A 27,660-nucleotide genomic window follows, 5' to 3' on the forward strand; every position below is an offset into this window, starting at 1 on the left:
TTTTTTGCCCTCGTTTAGTTTGTAAAAGGATTTGAAAGTAAAGTAAAAGAGTGCATCTCTAAAAGAAAGGGTACTAGGAGTAATACTGGAGTAAGTAAATACTGGAGTAAGTAAATATTAGATGTATTGATGGAGTGGCTTGCTTGAATATCCCTTTTCTTCTTTCATAAATCAGTGAGCTTACAGGAAAATACTACTGTTTGCTTTTTAAAAAAAGAAAATTAGTGAATACAAAAATAATCTTTTCCAGAAACCTTAAATAAACTCATTTACCTCTTCTAGAGAGCACATTAACAAAGAAGGGGGAGGATCACTTATGTCCTTGCTATAAGGTTGTGCTTAATTAAAGCTACTAAAAAGAACTCCAAATGCAAATTGACCTCATTAGAATTATTTCTGCCCTCTGACTGCAAACTGCTCATGCAGGCAATATTTCAATAACACATCAGAAGCTGACTCAGTCTAGCTGTGTTAATCCATACAACCATTTACTTTAACTGCTTAGTAAAACTGTAAAATGAATACACAATGACTGATAATAACTGAGGCAGCAATATTTAAGATTTAAATGCAAAGTCAGATATTATTACATCTGTATTTAAATTTTACAAAATAAATTATTGTAAATGGGTGCCTCGAAAACATAAGTAGGAACAGGCAATTACATTTTTCATGTGATTATACACATGATCTGGCAGTGCCAAATTTTTACCCTCCAACACATTTAAGGGAATTTTATGTTTTTGAAGGGTGTAAGAATGATGCCCCAAGCCTTTTCACTTTGCTCTTTTCAAGCTTGTTCATAGCTGATCTACTGCACCTTCAGCAGCACTTTAAAATTTTAATAGGGTTTCTTTTCCCTTCATGACCACAGCAAATTAGGACCATTCAATGAGTAACGATGTCTCAGAGCCAATCAGATACGGCTATGTGTTGGCATCACTGAGGGCATTGCCTTACTCTGAAGCTATGATATAGCTCTTAGTTATGCCAGAATGCACACTGGAAAGTGCATTAAATCATGCTTCCCATTGAGAGCAGTATAATGCAGATCTGCAGTCAGGTGTGCATTCCAACAGTTCCTAATTTGCCACATGGCACTGAGAAGGTTTCATTGCCAAAGTGCAGCACAGAAAAACAGGGAGCACTGGTTTAGTTGCCAAGGCAAAGGTGACTTGTCCTCTTTTTACCAGCTGAAAATGTCCTTCTGAGTGCCCTTAAAAAGTAATTGCAAATTAGAGAGGTGCTTTTTTGAGAAGAACAAAAATGAAACTCTTTCCTGACCCAGTTCAGCTCACCTTTAGATTGTACAGTATATTGCCTAAATAATAATTTATCTTGCTTACTGTGACATGCAAAGTGAGCCGCTGAAATTTACACGCATTTGGGTAAAAGTTGCAATTTCATCAATCTAAATTAATTTGCTATTTTTGAAATAATTGCACACAGCAAGTGTACAGCAATCTCAGGAGAAACAAGGATTCCAGTGCCAATTTTCATCATGGTTGCTTATTGTGAAGCCAATTTTCTGAAACCTGTGAGAATTTCATTACTCTGTGCATTGCTTCATAGAGCTGACCATTTGATATTGCTGTTCGGGATTTGAAATGCAGCTTACATATTTTAATGCAGTGACCATTAAAATAGATCAGGGGTAGGCAACCAAAGGCCTGGGGGCCGGATGCGGCCCAATTGCCTTCTCAATCTGGCCCGCGGATGGTCCGGGGATCAGCATGTTTTTACATGAGTAGAATGTGTCCTTTTATTTAACATGCATCTCTGGGTTATTTGTGGGGTATAGAAATTCGTTCGTTCCCCCCTCCCCCAAAAAATATAGTTTGGCCCCCACAAGGTCTGAGGGACAGTGGACTGGCCCAAGGTTGAAAAAGGTTGCTCACCCCTGAAATAGATAATCATTTGAGAGAATAATGAAAACACCATAATGAAAAAGTTTTTCAACCACAGTGTGCTATGTGAGGTGCAGTTTTATTTTAATGGAAACCAGTACAGGGCCATGCAAGGTTTCTGTTGAATTGTTTGGTTGCCATTGATGTTAAAGGGGAAATTCTCTCTATTTCAAATTAACAGGTAGTATATAAATAGCAGCTATTATCCAGACAGTACAGGTCTCTAAATCTACAAACTGATTTCTCTAGCATCCATTCAGCTTCACACTTATGATTTTCATCAGCAGTAATGACAGAATACTGCAGCATCAGTCAGCACTCAGTTTATAGTAATGATGTAAGCTGCTCAGTTTTCTCTTCTGAATGTGCCAGACCTAACTATATGGATGCAAAAAGGATTCAAAAGAAATGCAGTGGCAAAAAGAGAGAGTTATTCTTCATTATTGTGAACTGCAGCAAAACAGAGTCCCGCCCCCACCCTTTGTTAAAGCACATTCCTGCATCCCTAGTAGCATATGCATTTGGTTGTTGAGAAAACTATGAGCACAAAAGAACAAATCATGGTTTTCCCCACAACAGGCAGACAAGCAAAGCAGCCATCATCATCATCATCATTATTATTATTATTATTATTACTTTCTGGAAGTTATCACTATATAGAAAACACTGCTGAAGCAAACTGCCTGAATTCTGTATCAGGCATTGGTGAAGCATCCTATAAGATTACATGGGGTCCATCCCATATAACACAGTATATTGTACAGTCATGGAAAAGTAATAATGTCTACAGTGTCTACAGTCTTTCCCAGAACAATAGTTAATATGGTGATTACAGACTTAGCTTAGACTACTGCTATGGACAGGAATAGGGGATCTATTGCCCTCCAGATCTTGTTGGACTACAATTCCATCATTCCTGACTGTTGGCCATGCCAACTAGGGGGCTGATGGGAGTTGGAGTCCAGTAATGTATTGAAGGCCACAGCTTTCCCACCTCTGTGATGGACAAAAAAATGTCAACCCCGGTACATAAAATTACAAAGTGGGAAAAGAGAATTTTTTTACTCTTTTCATAATACCAGAACTTTGAGTCTTAGCAACAACAACAACAAAAACCCAGAAAGCATTTCATAACACAATAAATACATGACGTATGGGATTTAACTATCATAAGAAATGTTGATGGCTGCTAGAGTATATATTTTTAAAGAGTTAGATGTATTTTTAGAGCTGCTATCAGCCAGGATATCTAATAGCAAGATCCATGCTCAGAATAATATATTATGAATACTAAATACCGGGGATAAACAATGTGGCTTTATGCCCCGTAAGCTCCCTAGATGCTTCTGGATAGCCACTGCATGAAATGATATGCTAGACTAGATGGGTTTGATCCATTCTGTTGTTCAGATTGGGTTCAGGGAAACATGCTAAGTGTGAAAAAGAGAGTAGCTAAGAGATGAAGGTAAAGAGATGTGTAATTAGGCAGCAGTGAAATAAAGGAGAGTAACTGAGAGATGTGGTGAAGTTGGAGAACTGGAGATAGAAAAGTGCACTATGGGATGTCTACTATGAAGTGTTATTAATAAAATGGTGATATTAATAGAAATTGCTTGGCAGACAAATGCAAAAAAGTGATTCCAATATGACTTTGACTCATGTACCTACCCAACCAATACAATGGTACCTCGGGTTAAGTACTTAATTCGTTCCGGAGGTCTGTTCTTAACCTGAAACTGTTCTTAACCTGAAGCACCACTTTAGCTAATGGGGCCTCCCGCTGCCGCGGCAGCACCGGAGCACGATTTCTGTTCTCATCCTGAAGCAAAGTTCTTAACCCGAGGTAATATTTCTGTGTTAGCGGAGTCTGTAACCTGAAGCGTATATAACCCGAGGTACACTGCACATCTTTGACATTGCCAACTGTCAATTCCAATACAGTATTTTACAATGGTGACAATTCATTTTATTTTTTGTTTAATTTGTTCAGGACTTTTGAATGCTGCCTGATGACATAAAGTTCTCAGGGTGACTTACAAATAACACATTTAACTGTGCATCAAGTCATATGATATGTGGGCCAACCATCCTCTCCCAAACTGATCAATGTTCTAAACTCAGGAGTGAGGGTAGCAGTTTCAGTTCATGATTAAGATAGGAATATACAAATTTGGATTTGGATTTTTAACACATTAGATATCTATTCTTAACACATTTAAGTACTTTTGGCTTGTGGCTTGAATTAAGTCGCTATGAATAAAGAGATAAAACATTTCAAGAAAAGATTTGGATGAAAAGGGGGGAAACTGTTACATGCTTACAAATTACTACACAGCATATAAGACTGTGACAGTACAGCTAAGTTTACAGTAGTCAAAGGCATTGTTGTCATCCCCAGTCATGCCCATCTTTCTCCTGCCATCCATTGCTGAAGCTATGCTGCATCTCACAAGAACACCTTTTTGGATTACTTTTATTGAGAAGAGGACAGGAGAAGCCTGACCCTGTTGCGACTACTCACTCCTTTACATGTTATACCATTGGACATGGTATCCTTCTAGACCAACTTGGTAGATTGGGTGTTGGAGGCAATGTGCCTCAGTGCTGCCACCCCTATCTCTGGGACCAATTTCAGAGAGTGGCATTTTCAGAGAGTGGCATTTCCAAGGCCCCTGGCAGTTATGTTGTGGGTTGTACCCAATGCTGTTTAACATATATGTGAACTGGTTGAACATCTATGTAAAGTAAAGTCGTTTCTTAATCTTAATCTTGGGCTCCACAGATGATGTTCGGCTACAATTCCCATAATCCCTAACCACTGGTCCTGCTAGTTAGGGATGATGGGAGTTGTAGTCCAACAACATCTTGATGCCTAAGGTCGAGAAAGGCTGCTTTAGGGTATTTGGAGAATGGTGTCGCCACTATGCTACCACCCAATGCTATTTCTGTTCAACATCTAAGTCATATGTGGTTGTGCAAGTCCTAGGACAGTATTTAGGATGAACCCCAGCAAATTAGAAGCCTTGTGGGCAAGTGGTTTCCGGGTCTGGGATATCACTCAGTGGCCTGTTCAGGCACTGACAACCCTGACTCGGGCATTGAGAACTGCAAGAATGGACAACTACAATGCACTTTATGTGAAGTTGCCCTTAAGGTTGACCAGAAACTGCAGCAGGTGTAGCATACAACAGCTAGGCTGGTGAGTGGTGCAACTTTCCACCAGCATGCAACATCTCTATTAAAAGAACTGCACTGGGCCAAGTTTACAGTTTTGTTATTAATTTACAAAGTTTTAAACAACCTACATTTCTAGATTCCTTGATACCAAACTTGAAAGCAAATCTAGCTGAACAATAACATATTTTTCCTCTGGGAATTCAACTAGACCTAGAAGTATGCTCTAGGATACAGAATTTCAGCATGTGAATCTATAGGGAAAAATGTGATGTGTTTCTACATTGCCCTGGGTACACAAATTCATTGGGGGGGGGTAGGCAGCTGATCCACAACATTCATTTAAAGCATATTCAGCATAAATTTGAAATTCTCCCAAAGAATCATGGGAACTGCATCTTGCAACTGCTCTGAGAGGGTGAAACTACATTCCCCAGTTTGGGGGGAAGCAACGTGCTTTAAATGTGCTTTGCCTGTGCTTTAAATGTATGGTGTAGATCTGCCCTCAGTTCACTACTGCTGGAGAAAGAGTACTATTTTAAGTATTACTTTAGCATTTTGCTATGGTGAAACTCTACCTGCTGCAGAATGAAATTTTCCATCTGTCTGTGTATCCATTTCAGTGTAACATTATTTAGGACCTGTTGCAGTAAAAGATTTCCTGTTGTATGGATATTCTGGAACTTTATATACAGCTCTAATTTACTAGGTCTTGTTAGATGTATGGCAGGCTTTTTATTAAAATGTAATGTATAAACATGCATGATTACATTTTAATAAAAAGCATTTCAGCTGAACATGTTTGTCACACAGCGGATGCGATTTTCTCTTGGCAAATGGAAGTTTATAAATGCAAGGCTCCACAGCATTCATTAATATGCTACTAAATAAATCCTCCCCTTTATTATTGGAACTATGTCAGAATGCCAGATCAAGCCAGTCAGAGAGAAAGACAGATGGGATGCCAGAGAAACTCTCTCAAACACTGCATCAGCTATCGGCAAAAGCATGCTATCCACACATCAATATTAGTTACTACTCTGAAGTTTAAGATGGAGGAGAGAGAGCTAGAATATTAGATACAGACCCTGTATAAGAAAGCAGATGCACAAGTACCATTTGCAGAATGAAGTTACCATTTGCAGAATGAAGTATGAAGCTCAGTCCTTTCTTATTTTGTGACAAATGCTGCTAGCAAAACTACTTCCAGCATTGCTTTCATGAGACATATCATGGAAGTCACACATGTCTCTCTCAAAAAATGAAAATGGAATGTTGGTGCATTATTTTGGACAGAAATGGAAAGCATCCAAAGGCATATTTGGAGTTTGTGAATCTTTCACTGGTCAACGCATGTATTACCTTCTGACATCTTAAAACACAACTATGACTCTATGCAGGAAGTGGGTATAAACTAACTAAATTTAAAAGTGACTTCCTGAGCACAATTTTCTAATATAGAAAATAAAAATATGAAAATGAAATTAGATTCACTGGTCTCTATGATAGTAAAAGTGTGCAAACTCCCCCACCTCCCCACACAGTACTGATCCCTAGGACTCAAAAACCCAAATGACTTTTAAGGACTTCTAAGAGCATAAGGAGAGCTCTGCCAGTGGCCAACCAGGTGCTCATGACAAGCCTGCAAGCAGCACCCCCCGCCAAGCCCATTCCTAGCAACTGGTGGAGGCAGAGCACAGGTATCATGGCCTACAGCCGCTGATATCCTTCATCAGTTTGTCTAATCCTCTTTTAAAGCCATCCAAGCTGGTGGCCATTCCTACATCTTGTGGGATTGAATTGCATAGTTTAACTATGTGCTATGTGAAGGAATACTTTCTTTAGTTTGTCTCGAATCTTCAAACACTTAGCTTCATTTATATAACTGCATTGTGATGTTGACAGTTTCATTTCAGTCCCTTTCCTAATGATCCTTACCATGGAATCCATCTTTTTCACAGTTGCCATGCACTAGGGTCAACATCTTCATTGATCTCTCCATGACAGCCCTCACACCTCCTTCCCAGGGCCACTGCCCCAGGAGCTGCTTCTTCTTCCCTGCCTAGGGCCACCAAAAAAGTCCTCAAGGGCCGCATGCAGCCAACGGGCCACATGTTGGATTACTTTGTCCCAAAACTACAGCTTCCCAACTTATATAATATGGGAAATTCAATCAATAAAATTTCACTTAGGTTTAACTGGAATAAGAATAAGTTGTTTTGATATTCCACTGGTAGCAATTGCACCAGGGCTGGTTTTAGATGAAGAGAGGCTCTAGGCTACTCCACGTGTGAGGCCCTTCCCCATCCCCCACCCTCACGGCTAGAAGAAAATGGAGTGAAGCCAAGGATGATGACATGAATTTAAAATTTGGGCGAAGGCCTGGCCAGGGCGGTTGTCCTCTTATATACCTGCTGGGATTGACAAGGAATCTGACCCTCACCTGAATTTCATAACTCTCCTGACAGGTGATTTGGTCTGCAGACACAGTGTGGAAATAAAGGATGAGATTGCCCACCAGATACCAGTGTTTTTGTTACAATCCCCTTCTCAATTAAGTAATCAATTTTAATTTAGAATTTAAATTCTCAAAACTTTATTATTTGTAAATTCGAGCAAGTAAACTACTGCTCTCACTTTATTACAAACAGTATTTCTACCTGCAACACACTTGAGCAAACTTGCTCCTCTTCCTTTCACAGATATTTTGTTGCCATTTGCAACTGTAGCTGCCTCTGATTAAACTAAAAAAATTCCTTCCAGTAGCACCTTAAAGACCAACTAAGTTAGTTGGTCTTTAAGGTGCTACTGGAAGGAATTTTTTTAGTTTGACTATGGCAGACCAACACGGCTACCTATCTGTAACTGCCTCTGATTAGTTATAATTTAACTCTTGGGGAAAATAATTAGCATCACACATCATAACTTGATATTGCTGGATAGTTTTGATGAACTGCAAAAGTATTTTAGTTTGCTTTCTGTTGCCACCCTGGAACTTTTCTTTATTAGTGCCACTTTGTTTAGTATGATTCCTTGCAAATGAAGGAAAACAACTTTTCTGCTTGTATATGTTGATAATATAATTTGAGAACAAACAAGCTTGTACAAAAACAAGATTGAGTGCAAGCCTGGCCAGGTCATAGGCATCCTAACTGTGACAAAGGTGACCTGTGTGCTTGCTTGCTTGCTTGCTTAACAGCTGTTGGGAACTTCAAGGTCCCTGTTCTCCCTTCTTATGGTCTTTGTACTGGACCTGAAGACTCCAATAGAGAGCATTCCATGTCAAGAAGGAGGGCAAGTGGGCACCCTATCAAATGACAGGGCAAGAGCTACCCAGAGCAGGGCCTTTTCACTGGTGGTGCCCATTGTATACTTCGCTCTTCCCAGACCTGTTCTCTTTTGGCCTATATTTTGGAGCTTTATAATTTAGGAAGACTTTGGAAGAACTGGTTGAAAAGTCTTATCAGTTGCTGACGTATGAGCAGATTTTATTTCCTGCTTTTCTGGGCTTTTGGTGCACCGGGGTTTACACCAGCGTAATAGAGTTGGCCAGGATGCCAGAAGGGATACAATTTATGAGCTTTCTCCAATATCTCAATATCTGCACAGCAGGGGGTGTTCAATCAACAGTGCAAAGGCTGAGCTGAAGCGTTCCCTGCTGGTTACCTGCTTTCAGCAATAGGGGTCGCTGTTTGGTAGCACCCAATTGGTTAGTGGTCAGATTCTTGAGCTCCCTATTGGTGGCTCTTAGGTAATTCACAAAATACAGAGTCTATTCATAAAACACAGTGTTCATTCATAAAGCAGTAACATAAATCTCCACTGCTAAATATTTGGTGTATATTTCAGTGGTTGAACATACAGGTTTATGGCCATGCTGTAATGTAGTGCTTATGCCACTGTGAATAAAAGGTGGCTGGGCTCATTGTCTCGGGGTTTGGGGGGGGTGAGAGGTAACAAAACTGATTTCTAATAAGTGGACCCCCCTTCATTTCCATAACAAGTTTTGAGTCTGTACTCTGAATAGTGACACCAGGGACCTAAAAGGTACAGAGCTTGTCAGTCCAACTCCTGCACAGTCTCATCAGGGCTGACCTTAAGGCAATTGGAGCAATTGGGCCAAATTGGGCCCCCGGGCTGCTCCTACGGGGGCCCCTGCACCAGGGCAATCTATATGGATTTTATTTATATCTATAAGATTTTGCAGACTTTGGCTGTGAACTGGGGCCCCACAAGAAACAAAAACAACTAAAGTTGGGCCCCACTTCTTCAAACTGGGCCCCACTGGCTAGCCCTGAGTCTCATAGTTGCTGGGCCTGAGTTGCCCTGCCCTTGCATGAAGTCTTGGGTTTGAAATTTTGGAAGAGGAGAGACTGAGGCACTGGGGAGAGGGAAGGCTGGGGAGGCCCCCTAGATTTAGAGGCCCAAGTTGTCCTCCCCTCACATGAAGTATTGGGTTTGCAATTTTGGGAGAGGGGAGACTGCGGCACTGCAGAGTGGGCAGGCTGGTGAGGCCCCCTAGATTTAGAGGCCCTATGCTTCAGCCTACGTAGCCTATACATAAATCCGAAACTGAGTTGCACCCATGTGATCTAAGCTAGTCTTGGCAGCCTTAGGAGTAAAACAACAGAGCCTCTGATATTTTCTGCCTTCCACCAATGCAGTGAAGATGACACTTCATGCAGTTCACATGTTGAAAAGGTATTCCTCACATTTCAGTGCTATATTCTGCAGACACTAACTCACCTCACATACCACAGAACCAATAAATCACATATTTCAAGCCATTTTGAATTCTAAACATGTTCACATGGAGAAACTAACAGGGAAAACCTCTACTACTTGGCTGCCAATTTCCCCTTTTTAGTGCCTTTCCACAGAAAACCACATTCTAAAATGAGATACAAACAAGAAGCTGCCTTTACCTCCTGCAAATCTACTTTATAATTTAATCTAATTGCCTATTATTTTAGCTATTTTGTTAGCATCAGAGTAAATAATCCAATTTTACTTTCAAATGTTTCTCTTTTTCTTCTTCTTTTTAAAAAAATGTCAACCAGCAGGGATAATTAGCCTACAAATTATTATGTTGGGAATACATTTTCAATAGCTCATTCAAGTGGGCAATTGTGAACATGCTCCCTTCCTGCTGGAAAAGCAGCACAGAACATTCAATATTTAACTTGTTAATTTCACCTGATATATTCAGAAAGAACAAGAAGGTAGCAAAAGACCTAGCTGTCAAAATTACACCATTCTAGATGTCTTTCATTCCTAATGAGGCATAAAAAAAAATCTGTAACCACCACACTTAAAATAAAATGCAAAACTATGCTATAAAGAACTTGGGAGAGGAGACTGAAAGGCAAAACAACAGTCCGAATCCCAAACTTTGATAATTTTCTACCCAAATACTTGAACTTCAGTAGCTCATATTGAAATTTATACCTATACTCTGAGCCACTATTTTGAATCTGGCACTGGTTGGTGGGCCTCAATGTTTTAGTATTTTAAAAAACTGCCCTTCTGAAGGCTGCCCATCCCAAGCAATTTAATTTATATTGCCAACTCTTTATTGTAAATGAAAATATGGCTTACAGTTCTGTCACATCTTTGGGGACACCTTTAGGCAGGAAACGCAACCCTTTGTTACTGCAGCGAACTACTGAATCCACACAAGTGCATTGTTCTGGACAACGGGGAGAAAAATGACAGCTGCTTTCAGTATTACCTATGAAGAGAGAGAGAAAAGTGCAAAAAGGTAAGGTCAGAAAGAGATGAGAGGAACCTGAGATCATTCACTTCTAAAATAACAGCTCACCTCTTATAAAACTGTGATATCTCCAGGGCAGTCTTAAGCATATCTGGCACCGTGGTGCAAGGATCCCTCTGGAGCCTCCCACCCCCACGTTTCCCTTCGGGTGGGCAGCAGCTAGAGGGCGGCTCCTCCGGCAGGGAGGAGGCTCCAGGCATAGCATGGCATGGCGGAGGCGGGCAAGGGTGGCGAACTGATGCCAGGAGGCGCCGCATCCAGCCTCCGCCTCTTCCCTGGCGCCCTCCAGAACTTGGTGCCATGGCACCCCTGCCACTAGCCTCTATGGCTAAGATGTCCCTGGATATCCCCCTAGTAATCATAAATAACTGAGTAAATTTTTAAGTGTCTTCTGAACACTATATGGGGAAGAAATGCAAGGTTGCTCAGGCAACATTTCATGCCAATTGCAGTTTTCTATCTTTCTTCTTCCATAAGCAGATGCCTATGCTGGATCAAAAGTCCTTCTGTGCCTATAAGGGCACAAGTTGGATTCACCCTTAGCTATATTGCTGAGGCCTGGTTCACACATGCATTTTTGTCACTGTATTTGTCTATCTAATTACTGTATTCTTCGTGATTGGCAGCTAAATGTGTGTCTTTGAAAAAAGCATTTAATGTGATGTGAAATATGTCAGTTTTCATTTCTTAGTACAGAAAGTATTGATCTGATGTGTAGAGATCTTTCCTATTCTGATTAGTTCAAAAGGGTTCTAGAAGGTTTTTTCTCTTTGTGAAAGAAGCTTTATTTCTATGTGAGAGAAACAGCAAGAAGGTTTCTGATGTTTGGGTTATTTCTCTGGGAAGATGCATACAGCTGGATTAAACTGGTTTTGTTATCCTTTCTGTCAAGGTCAGGTTGACTATAATACTAAGACCAGGAGGAGTTCGGGTATCACTCACTTTCTGTTTTCTGTCTGTTTTAGTGTTCTGTATCCGTATGCTGTAGTGATATGGTTAAGTCTTATAAGTCTGTAAGTTTTATTGTTTTTTGCTGCAACTGGATTTTTATGGACTGTGCCAATCCTGAATGTACTGGATTTGTGACCATTTATGCTCATTTGCCTTCAGTACCAGTAAAGCTCTGCTGAATGGAGTACAATTGCCTCTGGTCTGTTTTTTTAGAAACTCTGCTACATGTTTAAGTTTTTTCCTCCTCCGGTGCTAGGCGACAAGATAATATGAAAATTCTATTTGTGGTGGACTATTTGATGATACAATATATTGATGAATATGCAGTTATGAATCAATCTGAAATATCAGTCTTTCCTGTCTATTATTTTGGTGAAAACTAAGTGCTTTACAATATCACGTGCAGCTTGATATGGATTATATTTATTTGTTAAAGAAAAGACTCTGAATATGTCACATTCCTTTAAAAAAAAATTATAAGGATTTTTGTTTTTGACAAGTGCAATGAAAAATAAAGGAACAAAATGAGCTAAGCATCCACAATAATTAGAGATCCATCTGCGCATGTATAAAAATATCTAGTATTTCCAACATGGGTGATGATTTCTATAAGACAGAGTTTATAAAACAGATTAAACCTCACAACTAGAGAGCAGGAGGCTAGTGTTACAGAATTAAGCCTTTGAAGTGAAGAACAATAAAGCATGGACTTCTACTCAAACTAGTATGTGGCTTCACAAAGATCAGGGAAAAAACAAACTGTGGTATCCAAACACATGTCTAGAAATATTTTGTAGAGTATATATTCAATTGGGTCTATAAAAACTGGAATGTTCTGTAATTCAAACAAGGTTGTATTGAACATTGTAACAAAGAATATAGCCTCTGGTGATTATTCACATACTAGATTTTAACTGTTTTAACTGCTTTTAGGCATGCACATGGGAGACCAAATTCATCAGATTTTTCCTGTCCTCTCAACACTACTAGTACAGAAGTACCTTCTATTTGAACATAAATTTCAACACTTGATAGGATCAGGTACAAGAAATAGCTTACATTATGACTGTAAAACTGATAATTTCCATTGATAAAGTAACATTAATGCAGACAAATGAGGAGTTGTAAATGTTGGTTCCAGATAATCCATTGGGAGGGCCCTAAGCCTCTCCCCTATGCAACAGGATCTAAATTTACCCTTATTAAGCTTCATGAGAATTGGTCTGATTTTTAAGCATTTTTAAAACACCCCCCTCCCCCCCAAAAACACAACTTGAACATTAGGAGTTCCAAAACCTAGAAGTTCTAATTTGGTTATTTCTGTATCAGGAAGTTTTTAATGATTGATGTTTCATTATGTTTTACATATGCAGTAAGCCACCCAGAGTGGCTGGGGAAACCCAGACAGATGGGTGGGGCATTATTATTATTATTATTATTATTATTATTATTATTATTTCTAGATGCTCAGTTTTAAAGTGCAGATATGTAGTGTCATGAAACATTACTTAAAATTCATACAGGTGTCCAGTTCAAAAGCAGTTATTTCCTTTACTATCAAATAGACTAGAGAAAACTAGTCCATACGAGGATGTAAGTTCAAGAAAAATTCCACCAAACAATACATTTGAAGGGGAAAGGTAAGAGCATGTTTATCTATTAATGTGAAAAAAAATGAGGTGCCTAAGATGGAAGGATTTTGAATTATATTGCCAAAACCAAATTTCTGGATGCGTTAGGCACTGAGATAGCAATGTTGACAGGTCAGGTCTTTCAAGCTACTTAAGATATAGCTAATAGTACAGATTTCACCACAAACTGCGCTGGGGCCTCGTTATTCTGTTTCCAGAAACTGTTCTTACCATCACATGTAAAGTCCTGTGTAGCCACATCCTGAATTGGAATTTCCTTCAAGAAAAATGGTTTCTGGCAACGTGGATTTCCACTGACGATCCTCCTCTTCCTTAACCATTTCCCCAACCATGCCAAGTGGCAGTTGCAGTTAAATGGATTAGACAGCAAATTACTGGATAGGAAATGAGGTAAAATGTAGTGACAGTCATTGCAGAAATCAAGGGATGGATTTTTCAAAAGCAAATTGGCAGTCAGGCAAATGAAGTCTGTTAACTATCTTACAAAGGAAGCTGTATGTCCAATGGCTGCATTTTCTTTTCAAAAATGAGACACTTGAGCAGGAAGCAACTGTTCATCACTCAATGCGCTTTTGTCTATGCTCTACCACTGTTCTCCTGATCAGACACTGACAAATCACAGCCTGCAGGAAAGTAGTCAATCTGTAATATGTTTCAACATGCCACTTACCTGGCTTGTACTAAGGGCCAAACTAAAAATGACATAGAAGATCTGTGAACACGATCTCTTATCAATTTGTTTTTAGTTAATTAAAACAAAACAACAGCTACAGTACTGGATCAGTACTGTAATGCTGGGGAAAGGAGACATTCAACCCTTTCCTATGTATTTTCCCAATTTAAAACACCCCCAAAGCTTCTATTTGCCTCATGGTGATAAAATACAGGTAACCTTTAATATGTGTGTTAAAGAATACTTCAATATAGTTTCAATCCAGCTGTTATACGCTAACAGGAATTCAAGCTAACAAATCATGTTAAAAAATATATTGACTGATGGTGTACAAAAGTCTTCCAAATCCTTTTTGGCTAACACAGGGTTTTTTATTAGTAAAATTGGTTGTACACATCATATATCAAAAGCATAACGGAAATGTGCCATCAAGTAAGGTTAAGAGCAGTGAGTAAGAGACATTTTTAAAAAAACCAAAAAAACCCCTCACAGGTGTAATTCCACTACTAGAGTTCAAGCCCGGCACTATGCAATGCATTAATGCATAAAACTTCAGTGACATTTTTATTGCCAATGGTTGGGAAGGAAGGGATCAGCATACAGCCATACTAAGATCCTGGGATTCTAATGGTTATGTGAAGATAAGCTCAAATACATCACAAGGGGGGCATGTGACTGCCAGACTCAAAAGCCACAACTAAAAAATAAATGTCAACCTGGTCCCTGGATTTCAAATCCCTATACTGGGCCACTTTTAATGTGTGATGTTCTGTTGGGTTGTTGTTGTTTTCTGTATATTATGTTGGAAGCCACCAAGAGTGGCTGTGGCAATGCAGTCAGATAGGCAGGGTACAATAAATAATAATAACTATTATTATGATTATACCATCAAGTTAAGCTGAGAAAAAATGATTTTGAACATTCAATACCCTTTCTTATGCTACTAGGCCAGGGGTTGTCAACCTGGTCCCTACCGCCCACTAGTGGGCGTTTCAGGATTCTAGGTGGGTGGTAGGGGGTTCTACGGTGCAAGCTAAATCCTCCTTCCATCGAGCACTGGTGGGCCGTGAGGAAATTTTACCATCAAGAAAGATGCATTAGTGGCCAGTAGGTATAAAAATGTTGCCTACCCCTGTACTAGGCTACAATGGATTTCTTTGAACAACATGAAAGTCAAACTGTGGCTTACAGGGAACATGCAAACATGCAGGCTCCTAGAGAGTCATTCACAGACACTTTGCTCTCCCCTGGTTAATTTTTATTTCTGTGCTGCACTGGGCTAAGCCAAACTTTGGTCATAGCTTGTGCTGAGCAAGGAGAGAGCCTGGGTTTGGACAACTTGCTAAGGTAAATATTGGCTTTGCTCAGCCGACAAAGGAGTAAACAGGACCCTTCCAGGAGCCCACACATTTACACAGTTACACATTTACAAAATGTATGCTACATTTTGGCTTAACTTGTTTTGTGAACTACGGTAGGCCAATAGTTCTTTCCAGTTACAAACTATTTATGAATACAGCAAGTATTTATTTTGAAATATTTCTGTATCATACTTGCATTAAAATGTGTCGAAGTTGGTTTACAAAACATGCTTGCTACAGTTAGAGGTGTGCCAGTTACGTTGGAATGTGTGAAGTAGTCTTTAAATGATACATTACCATCAACTTTACTATCAAACTGATATATTTGAATTTAGTCCCATTAGCTCCGATAGGTTGTAAATCAATTAAAGATATAAGTAGAACTAGTAACTGAGTTGCATAAAATACAGTTTGACTGACTGCAAAATGTTGGGTAGTATAAATTAGCACAAATTAAGCCTTTGGGAAAATGCATCCATTTAAGGTTACATGGATAATGCCTTTTGCAACTTTAATGTTACGGTGTACCTTTCTCCGATTAGTGTAAGCTTATTAGATAAATTGATTACTAGATTTACTAATATCTTGGCAAAGCTAAACCCCTTTCCACAGCACAATTTGGATGTCTATAACAGGATAATGATGGCCAATGTCACTGAGAGTATTGAACAGTAAAAGGGCTTCACTGCGTAAAATTATTTTCAATGAAAACAACCGAAAATCATCAAAGGGACAATAATGTGCAGCATTATTAAGGCATTGACTGTGATATTAGAGAACGGAATTACAATTGGCAAACAGTGACAGTTAAAAGGTTACACAATTGGATAATCATATTTTCCTCTCATGAGAGTCACAGAGTCACTCACACAGAGGTAGGACAGTGAGGCTTCTGGAAAGTTGATTAATATTTCATTTTATTATGGCTTACATAAGAAAAACACTGGTTAACTATTGAAATCCAGGCTGCATACCATTCTGGAAAAAAGTGGTACTCACTTAGCCATATTTTAAGGGAAAACTCAGTGGGTTAGAGCAGAGTTAGATTCAGTGATGCCAACCTAACAGTGCAATGAAACCTGCTTTTTCAATGGGGCTTTCGGTGTCTCTTCTAGTTCCCATGAGCCCCAAAAATCTGCTTTGCTGAGGGTCAACCCTCTGGAGCAGATTTTGGGGGCACATGAGGCTGCAGAGGGAGGAGAGGTTGAAGAAGCCCCACGATCAGATGCTTGCTTCAGCTATGCTGTGTATCACCCAATGAACTTAAGAAAGATAAGCTATTTATGATTCAGATATGGAGCAATGTCCAAGCTACACTTTAAAGTGAGTATTGTGCCCTTTTAATTCACATGACACACAAACTATGCATAAATATGGTTGCATATGGCTTGGCATGAACAAAATAGCACGAGTACCTCAGAAATGAACCAACTGTATCTAACTGCTCTAACCTCATGCCTGAAGTAAGCATTTAATTCTCCTTGTTAATGATGTCTCTGTATATAGCCAAAATGAGAAGTGTAAGACTGGAATCCTAGCCCTGCTTACCTGGGAATAAGCCCATTTGAATTCAATAGGGACCTACTTCTGAGTAGATATGGTTAGGATTGTGCTGTGATTCTTAAAAAGTACTGTGAGGCGAAAAATAAATAAAACTGATGTTCTGCCAAGTTAAAAACTGGAAAGAAATGTGAGCATTCTTAAGTGGCAATTAAAATAAAGAATGATGAGGCATACAAATAGAACACTTCAAAGGGCCTTAATGGATGCAGAAAAAGCAAACCAGAAAAAACTTGTAAGATTTGTGGAAGAGAGATTAGTGAGAAGCCTGAAGGATCTAAGTCATTAAATTTAAATTCACATGATGCTAGTAGGAGAACCATTTGTTATACAAGTGTTACTGATGCGTAGGTTTGGCAGGAAACACTTTGTTCCATGTTACAAACCACCCAATGATATTTGGATGAAAGTTGGTATACAAATTTCATCATCATCATCATCATCTTTGGCACAACATATAAGGGATTAGCCTTGTATAAGAATCTATCACTGCAGTATTCTTGCTCCCCCACCATATAAACATATGCTGAACTCATTCAGTGCCAGCAATAATCTCCTTTGCAATTTATATAACCTGTTTAGGGTTAACAGGAATGTATCAGAAGTGGTCCCAGAACAGATATGAAGCCATTGCTTGAGCTTTTACTTTTATTTTTGAGATATACAATGCATTGCTATACATATCTCCTCAGAAGGAAATCCCACTGAGTTCAATGGGGCTTACTTTCTGGTAAGTAGGTACAGGATTTCAGGATTATGCAACTAGTACAGTAGCTCATGTGTACTTGTTAAGAAACTAAGTGGTAAACCAGAAATTTCAAAACCTTTCTCTCTTAGGTAAGCTGATGCTTCTGGGTCCAAGGCCCCTGTCTGCAACATAGAACAATTATGCTGACCTCCTAATAACTAAAGAGTTTTTCTAAGGACCACAAAGATAAAGTAACTGAAGTCCTGAAACATTCTAATGCAGTATACAAATGCTAGGTAATAGTAGTAGTTGTAGTAGTAGTAGTAATAGTAATAATAAACCACAACCATAAATCTACTTGAACAGCTGTTGGATAATTTTAAAAATAAAATATATTGATCTTTCTTGCTTTCATGTGATTAAATTAAAGTAGTTTTATAAGCCAAATCCAACACTTAAAGTGATAAAAACAGTAATACTTACATTGTAGATAAAGAAACAAGTGTATTGAAAGCTCCAGGTGTGATTGTAGTGATGCGATTGTCATACAGAGAAAGTAATCTTACTGAGCTTAATCCTGTGAATGTATCATTGTTCACACAACTGATTATGTTGCTTCTGAGCATCCTGAAATGATTTAAACCTAGAATTAGAATTCCTTTATTGAAAGAGGGAAGGTGAAGGAGACACCATATGTGTAGGCGAGGCAATCAAAAGGCATAATGTGCTAGATAAATATTAGTAGCTCAGTAGTAAAGCAATGCTTTGCCTGGCATCTCCAAACAGAGCTAGACAGACTGTCTTAAACCCTAGAATGCTGCTGCCAGTCAATGTAGACAGTACTGAGCTAGATGGACCAATGTTCTGACTCGGTGTTAGGCATTTTCCTGTTTCAAGTGAGAATATAAAAAAATTACTGAAATTTGTACATAAGCCAGTTATCTCAAATATGAAATAATCACTACAACCCTTAATTCTTCTCTGGCTCAGATTAAAAACTAAAACAGATAAGAATTTGTCTCTTTCTAACTCTCTCTGACAATCCAACTGCAGTGGTACCTCAGGTTACATACACTTCAGGTTACATATGCTTCAGGTTACAGACTCCGCTAACCCAGAAATAGTACCTCGGGTTAAAAACTTTGCTTCAGGATGAGAACAGAAATCGTGCTCTGGCAGCGCAGTGGCAGAGGGAGGCCCCATTAGCTAAAGTGGTGCTTCAGGTTATGAACAGTTTTAGGTTAAGAACGGACCTCTGGAACGAATTAAGTTCTTAACCCGAGGTACCAGTGTATATCATTGTGGGTGCCCAAGCACTCACGGTTCCCTGGAGTTGGCTCCTATGGGAGCTAGAGTTGGCAAGGAAGACTTCTCTCCTACTCTCCCACTCCTTAGTTCGCTTCAGCAGTGAAGCATGAAGGGAAGCGGTTTGGTAGGGAAGGGAAGTTGTGACAGTTATTTTCTAGGGGGCTGCAGGTTGTTATGGGGATTAAGGAAAGAAATGGGAGTGATCCCCTGGTGTTTGGTTTTTATGAGCTTTTCTAATAAAGTTCAGAATTTTTGTTATATTTTCAAAGTGGAGCTGCCCACCACTATTAATGAAGAGTGCTTCTGTACACACATGGCCAAATTATATATTGGGTGTTATAAAGACAAAAGTCAACTATAGCCCCTGTTAAAGCCCAGTGTCAGAGATGCAAAAGAAGGCCTTGTCTCTGAGGCACTGGGACTGGGAAGCTGGAGAGCATACATTAAGGCCTTAAAGGAGCCAAAGTCTGCCCACTCAGAAATATAGCTTCAGTTCAAACAAATAATCATTAATACAGTTTAAAAATAGTTCTCAGACTTCTGTTATAGGGCAGCCTATAAATAGTTAACATAAGTGAGTAAAAAAAAATGGCAATGCCTGTAGGTTCAGTGTGTTCATCAAGTGAATTACAGTGAAATATCTGAAACTACACAGGAGTTTTACATTGCCAGGTAGTGGTTCACCTCTGTGCAATTTAGATTTACAGACAAATTCTGAACTTGTTTCTGATCTAGAGGAATTATATGTTTCATTGCAATGGTACACAGGGCATACAACAATAGTATATACATTCTGCCTCTAATGTAGTTTTGTTTTAAAAATACTTATCTAGAAAGATAGTTCAGAACAGTGTTTATCATTATCCATTAGGGGGCTATGATGCTTCTACAACCACATTCCATACAGCAAACCAAACAGCAACAGCTAGCTGAAGGGGGAAAATGCAGCTCAAAGTAGAAAAGGATTTCTGAGCAGTTTCAGTGCTGGGAAAATGTGGTATATGCACCAACCCTTACTTTGTGATAGGTCTTCAAAACAAGATAATAATATAATAATAATAATTTTTATTTATATCCCGCCCTCCCCAGCCAAAGCCGGGCTCAGGGCGGCTAACAACAATCAAATAAACAATCAAATAATAACACATTCTAAAAATATTTCATTATAAAAATTAGTTAAAATCAAATTGATGGCAACCGATTAAACAAAATTCTGTGCAGGTTGCCAGAGGAGGGAGTCAGGCTGCGCCCTGACCAAAAGCCTGGCGGAACAACTCTGTCTTGCAGGCCCTGCGGAAAGATGTCAGGTCCCGCAGGGCCCTAGTCTCTTGTGACAGAGCATTCCACCAGTTTGGAGCCGCAGCCGAGAAGGCCCTGGCTCTAGTTGAGGCCAGCCTAACCTCTCTGAGGCCTGGGACCTTGAGGATGTTATTATTTGCAGACCGTAGGTTTCTCTGTGGGGCATACCAGGAGAGGCGGTCCCGTAGGTACGAGGGTCCTAGGCCGTATAGGGCTTTAAAGGTTAAAACCAGCACCTTAAACCTGATCCTGTACTCCACCGGGAGCCAGTGCAGCTGGTATAATACCGGATGAATGTGCTCTCGCAGCGAAGACCCCATAAGGAGTCTCGCCGCGGCATTCTGCACCCGCTGGAGTTTCTGGGTCAGTCTCAAGGGCAGCCCCACGTAGAGCGAGTTACAATAATCCAGTCTGGAGGTGACCGTCGCATGGATCACAGTGGCTAGGTCAGGACGAGAGAGATAAGGGGCCAACTGCTTAGCTTGGCGGAGATGAAAAAATGCCGCCTTTGTTATAGCTGTAATCTGCGACTCCATAGAGAGGGAGGTATCGAAGATTACACCCAAACTCTTAACGGACGGTGCTGGCACTAATTGCACCCCCGCAAGAGATGGGAGTTGCCCCCTCGATCCCATATCGTCCCGCCCCAGCCAGAGGACCTCTGTCTTCGAAGGATTTAACTTCAACCGGCTCCCACGTAACCATCCAGCCACCGCTTCCAGACATCTGGTCAGCGTGTCTGGGGCCGAGTCAGGATGGCCATCCATCAACAGATAGAGTTGGGTGTCATCAGCATACTGATGGCAACCCAGCCCAAAACTCCGGACAAGCTGGGCGAGGGGGCGCATAAAGATGTTAAAAAGCATCGGGGAGAGAATTGCACCCTGAGGCACTCCACACACCAAGGAGTGGCGTGATGACAATTCCCCCCCAAGCGCCACCCTCTGTCCCCGACCAGAGAGAAACGAGCGCAGCCATTGAAGGACTGTGCCCTGGATCCCCACGTCGGCAAGGCGGTGGTCCAGGAGTTCGTGATCGACCATGTCAAAGGCTGCTGACAGATCTAGAAGAATCAGCAGCCCTGACCCGCCTCGATCCAGCTGCCTGCGGAGATCATCTGTTAGGGCGACCAGAGCCGTCTCGGTCCCATGACCAGCGCGGAAGCCGGACTGGAATGGGTCTAGAGCAGATGTTTCATCCAGAAACCTACCAAGCTGTTCAGCAACTGCTCTCTCAATCACCTTACCCAGGAATGGAAGATTCGAGACCGGGCGGTAATTGGATAGATCTGAGGGATCTAATGATGTTTTCTTTAAGAGCGGACGCACCACCGCCTCCTTCAGTTCCCCTGGGAATATCCCGGTGCCAAGGGACAAGTTGATGATATCCCCCAGGGGGCCCCGCACCTCGTCTGGACACGCTCTAATCAGCCATGACGGGCACGGGTCAAGAGGACAGGTGGTGGGCTTTCCAGCTTGGAGGAATCTGTCCACATCGGCTGGAGATATCCGGTCAAAGTGGTCCAATACTGGACCCGAGGACAGTCGAGGGGCCTCCAGTTCCTTTATTGTATCCAAATTGGCAGGGAGGTCATGGCGGAGCATCAGGACCTTCTCCGCAAAAAAGCTCGCAAATGCCTCACAGCTGTGTGTCAGATTGTTATTTAAATTTGGCTGTCCTTCAAGGGACGTTAAAGACCGAATTATACTAAATAATTGTGCCGGGCGAGAGCTAGCGGATGCAATGGAGGCCGAGAAGTAAGACTTCTTAGCAGCCTTCACTGCCATCTCATAGGTTTTCATAAAAACCCTATAAGATGTTCTTGAGGCTCCGTCACGGGCACCCCGCCATACTCGCTCTAGCCGTCTGAGGTCCCGCTTCATTTTCCGAAGCTCCTCGGTAAACCAGGGAGCCCGGTTTCTGCGGGGTCGCAGAGGGCGCTTAGGTGCGATCTCATCGATGGCTGCCAGGAGCTGGGTATTCCAGCCCTCAACAAGCTCAGTCAATGAGTCGCCAGGGGGAGTAAGGTCCCGCAAGGCTTGACGGAATCTATCCGGGTCCATCAGCCTCTGCGGGCGAGCCCAAATCGGCTCGCCACCTAAGCAGGGTGGGGGTGGAAAGTCAATCCTGGCTTTCAGAGCGTAGTGATCAGACCATGGCACCTTCATCGAAGGAGACATGATCACATCTATACCGGCGCCAAAGATCAAATCCAGCGTGTGGCCTGCTTGATGTGTGGGGCCCGAAACAAACTGGGAGAGCCCTAGTGTCGCCATGGAAGACACCAGGTCCAGAGCCTGTGAGGAGGGAGTGGCATCAGCGTGGAAGTTGAAGTCTCCCAATACCAATAGGTTAGGGAACTCCAAGGCCCAGCCGGCCACCGCCTCCAGCAGGCCTGACAGGGTGGCTGCTGGTGCGCTAGGTGGCCGGTACACCAGCCAGACAGCCAAGCTCTCCTCGGAGCCCCACACTAGGCCAACACATTCAATGCCGGGGATCGATGGCGATGGTAGAGCCCTGAAAGAACAATCTTCCCGGATTAATACTGCCACCCCTCCCCCCCGGCCCACAGTCCGTGACTGGTGGAGGACGGAGAAACCCGGGGGCGCCATCTCTCGTAAGGTAACAGTTACCCCTTCGCGCACCCAGGTCTCCGTCACACAAGCCAGGTCAACTCCCTGCGAGATAAAGAAATCTCGCAGGGTAGCGGTTTTGTTGCCTATAGACCTGGCATTGCACAACACCAGTGAAGGAGGTGAGTAATCCTTGCTCACCCTACCCTCGTCTCTCGGGATGGGGCGCAGATTGGAAGGGGTACGAGCATATCCATATCTCGATCCCCTTCGCCTATAACATCTGCCCCCACCGCCATACCTCCCTCGCCCCACCACGGTGGCAATCCCAAGCCTCATATTAACCTCCATTTACAAATAGAAAACAAAACAACCAAAACAATTATGCCCAAACAAAACCAATCCCCGCCCCACTCAGTGCCCAACCCCAAAAACAAAACAAAATGGAACAAACAAAAATACATAAATAAAAACCACCATTCACAGTGGTACAACAAAATAAACAATAAAAGCACATTTAAAACATCTTTAACATTTGCAGCAGATAATGAAATAATATAATATTATAAAAAACAACAACCCCCATTTAAGGTGCTGCAAATTAAAAGCAATTGAAAGATAACTTCCCTTTGACACTAGGAAATGGTATGCTTGCTCTAGAACATTAGAAATGTCTTGTTCTTATAGGGCAAGGAATTATTAAGACAAGTAGCACAGGTTTGTTAGACAGCTACAGTGGAACCTTGGTTCTCAAACGGCTTAGCTGATGAACAAATTGGCTCCTGAACACAAAAAAACCAGAAGTGAGTGTTCCAGTTTTCAAACTTTTTTGGAAGCCGAATGTGTGATGTGGCTGTTGGCTATTGTTTCTGGGGCACCTGCACCAATCGGAAGCCACGCCTTGGTTTGCAAACATTTCAGAAGTTGAACGGACTTCCAGAACAGATTACATTTGAGAATCCAGGTACTACTGTATTCAGTACTGTCAGAGAGACTTAAATTACCCACCCAAAGATTACAGAGGAACTACTAACAGATTAGATTAGGGATCTAGCACAGATCTATGCATATGCAAAGTATTAAATATTAAGTCTTGTTCCCAAAAAGGCTGCTGTCAAAACCAGGAGCATTGATTTACTGCATCAGTGATTCACAGTATAAGTGATCAATCAGCCAATAGATAACAATTGTTTCTTTCCTCTGTCCCCTTTCCCCACCAAAATAAAAAACAATGTTTTATACTTACAGCGTCTTGAGCCCTGTGAGACCTCTAAACATTCGCCCATGCACAGATTCCAGCTGATTCCCTGTCAACATCAGTTCCTGAACCCCTGCTGCCCCATCAAAAGTGCCTTCACGAATCTCTTTGATCTTGTTGTTACTCAGGTTTCTGAAAGTGGAAACAAATTAGATGGGCAATATTATTTAAGAAGGCTACATGCTTTCTATAATACAAATATAGACATGTTTGTACGGGACAGTGAAAGGAGAAAACAATCGGTATAACATATATTAAAAGGATAGAAGTCGAGGTATTTCCTGCTGTCAAAGCTGCCCTCATTTTCAACTTTTATCACACCTCCCATTATTTCAAAGGTATGCATGACATGAAATCAAGGGACTAGCACACAGTTCCTTGATATGTTTACCAGCATATCTGCCTTTAATTACAGGGCATCACCAATGTAAAGCTGTAATTGGTGACATTGTGCTGGCATAGCAGCAAGGTTGCTTCCATCCTAAGAATCTGTTTTTCTTTGCAGGTTATAAGCCTTTACATTCAATATATATACTATCGCACAGGAACACCTGAAGTTTGACTGCAGGTAGAAAATCCAGGAACTCCTGCAATATTAAACCCCAAATTCATCAACTATTTCCATTAATTAAGCTTAGAATTTTTATTTTCATTTTACACAGCAGCTGCAAGTTTTTCCAGTTGACAGGTTCCCAGTCATTTCACCCTGAACCAAGTCAGCATGCATTTCCTGATTAGTAAATCCTGGTATAGAAAATATAATGCCATCAAGGTTAAGGGAGAACCTTGTAGTGTTTTCTGATAGACTAGCTGCAAGCAAGTAATAAAATTTTTACATTGCCACACTAAGAAACAAGAACCAGAAAATTCCCAAACCTAAGTGTTGTACACAAAATGGTAAAATGCAGAACAGGACTGGTTCACTGAATTACAGTCTTAAAAAATGTGAGGTAGAGAAGGAAATATGGAAATAGGAACAAACAAAAATGGAGGAGAGGGGCTTATGTGACAATAGATGAGAGAGGAAATGTATTTAAGCTGCTGCTTAAAGATGGACATACACCAGCCAGCCATAAAACTCAGTTTTACTTATAAGAGACAACAATTGCAAATAATTCATTGCGAACATGCCAGCAGCACAGATCAGGCTTGTATGTGATGAGAAGTCTATAATTTGTAATAGTTATTATTGGGTGAAAGTAATTTTGAAGGCTGGGGTTAGGCTTTGTATGAGTAACTGGTAGCCTGGTTTCTGTCTACTGAACAGCAGAGACAGCCTGGCTGCACAGCTTGTGACCCATCACCCCTCTTGCAGTCTGAGTCAATAAGTGAAGGAAGCAGCGGCAACAATAAAGCACAAAAATAACCACAATAATATGAGCTGCTCCCCCCCCATGTCTCTTAAAGCAGCTTCATGCCTTTTTACTTCTATCCATACTATAGAGATTAGAGTTTATGTTTAATGTCAGAGACAGCTTAGAAACAATATTATGACAGATGCATTTCATCTGGTGCTGAGCTGTTGTCTGATGAAAAATTTAGTTAAGCATCTCTTTTAAATCTTCAGATAATGCAAGGGCTCCGTTTGCTGCTATCATGTATTCTTGTCTAATGATCAGTGCCACTTAGAGCCACTATTCTCATTACATTTAACAGACACAGGCACATGCTTGTGAAATTTATTTATATGGGCAAATATACAGTAAAAAAAACCAAGTACATAGGTTAATTGTATCTCTGAGGAGGCTGCAAAATAGTGAGCCTCAAATTGGCAGGGTATCTGTACCTTGTTCAGATACCGATTTGTGTATAGTAATGATCATGTCACACTTGCCCATGCTTTTACAAGCAGTATGAATAATGAGAACGTGCCCATACCTGTAAAATCTCAGAGGAGGAACAACCTTGACTTTATGCATGCTTTCAGGTTCAGTGACTCAAGTTGGCTAATTAAGATAACTGTTTTTTATTTCTAGATACAGTGGTGCCTCGCAAGACGAAATTAATTCGTTCCGCGAGTTTTGTCGTCTTGCGATTTTTTTCGTCTTGCGAAGCACGGTGTCGGGAAAGTTTTGGAAAAGCTTAAAAAATCACCAAAGTCTTTAAAAACCTCAAAAAAGGCTACCACACCGCATTCTATGAGTTGCTCCTCGAAGTCAAGTCGCAACTGTATTAACGGTGTTAAGAAAAAGGAAACAAACTTGCAAGACGTTTCCCTCTTGCGAAGCAAGCCCATAGGGAAATTCGTCTTGCGAAGCAGCTCAAAAAACCAAAAACCCTTTCGTCTAGCGAGTTTTTTGTCTTGCGAGGCATTCGTCTTGCGAGGTACCACTGTAGTATTTTTCCAACCCAATCTACCCTTTTAAATATTCATTTTTGTTTTATTCTAATTAAAAACATACACACACATAATGGCCTGGATCCAAAAAACTTTGAGAGAAAAGTGTACAGTACATATGTCAGTGGTATGCTGTGGACTCCTCCACAAGCAACAGCAGTACAGCCATGCAATAGCCTGGTTAACATGTAACACTAACCATAATTTAGCTCTGCGTGGATGTGCCAAAACAACCCCAAATGAGGTGTCAGGATGCATGCATTGCCCCTCCACCCTACAAGGTTTTTAGCTGGGGCAATTAGAATAAGACCCACTATTTGACTATTGATTCAAAACCCTAAAATGTATTTTATATAATTGACTTTTTATTTCTGTTCTTTGTATATTGTATCGTTGTTTCATTGCTATGGCCAATGGCTGATGCAACTAAAGATTCATTCATTCATTCTTCTGCTGTGCAGCCAAGAGGAAGGAGCTTAATTTTACTTTTACTGCTTATCATTAATTTCAAGCTAAAAATGTGGGTTTAAAAAAATTTTGGTCACTTTCCTAAGGCAACTTCAGACTATGGGTTTATGAAACTGCCTCATTAAATTACACAGTATTATGAATCAGGATTCCTTGTTTGAACATAACAGTAAGCTGTGATGTATAGCATAAGTGAAATTAGGAGGCTCATGCACATAGTGCTAAATCATTATTTAGTGTTACATGCAAAAGCAGTAAATGTGGCAGTGGTTGTGTACACTGTACAGGAGACTAGGTGAGTAAGGAAGATACAGGTTGCAACATAGAATTCTACTGAGTCATGTTTAGGAAAAAAATGTGTAAAGTATTGTGCAAGCACTTTCACAAATAGAGCTTCTCTAGATTAGGGGTGTTTTAAAATGGAAAGCTCTTCCACAAGATGGGAAGCCACCCTGCTATATGGGGAAGAGACTTTCTACAAGTAAGAACTGGAACTGGAATGCCAAAAGCTGCTAAATATTGGATTCAGCATTTAGTGGATGGCTTCCACATGAAACAAATGAAAGTTTCTTGTAGCTGCCAAAGGCTGAGATGATATACCCTTACTTGATGCAAGACATGTTCAGGTGATTAACATTATGGATCAGGTTTGAAATGCCTAATCCAAACTATAATAA

General features: G+C 40.8%; 1 protein-coding gene across 2 annotated transcripts in view; it reads right to left on the reverse strand.

Annotated features, from left to right (window-relative positions):
• SLIT3 (slit guidance ligand 3) overlaps positions 1–27,660 on the reverse strand; it is a 411,520-nt gene that overhangs the window by 76,467 nt on the left and 307,393 nt on the right. For both annotated transcript variants that reach the window (XM_083481735.1, XM_083481734.1), the window contains exons 17-20: positions 24,166–24,309; positions 18,223–18,366; positions 13,668–13,831; positions 10,680–10,812 (exon numbers count right to left, since the gene is read on the reverse strand). In XM_083481735.1, the coding sequence (XP_083337861.1) occupies positions 10,680–10,812; positions 13,668–13,831; positions 18,223–18,366; positions 24,166–24,309 (585 nt within the window). The remainder of the gene's footprint in view (positions 1–10,679; positions 10,813–13,667; positions 13,832–18,222; positions 18,367–24,165; positions 24,310–27,660) is intronic.

The sequence above is a fragment of the Podarcis liolepis genome (genome assembly GCF_965112155.1).
Source record: "Podarcis liolepis genome assembly, chromosome: 2".
Classification (NCBI taxonomy): Eukaryota; Metazoa; Chordata; class Lepidosauria; order Squamata; family Lacertidae; genus Podarcis; species Podarcis liolepis.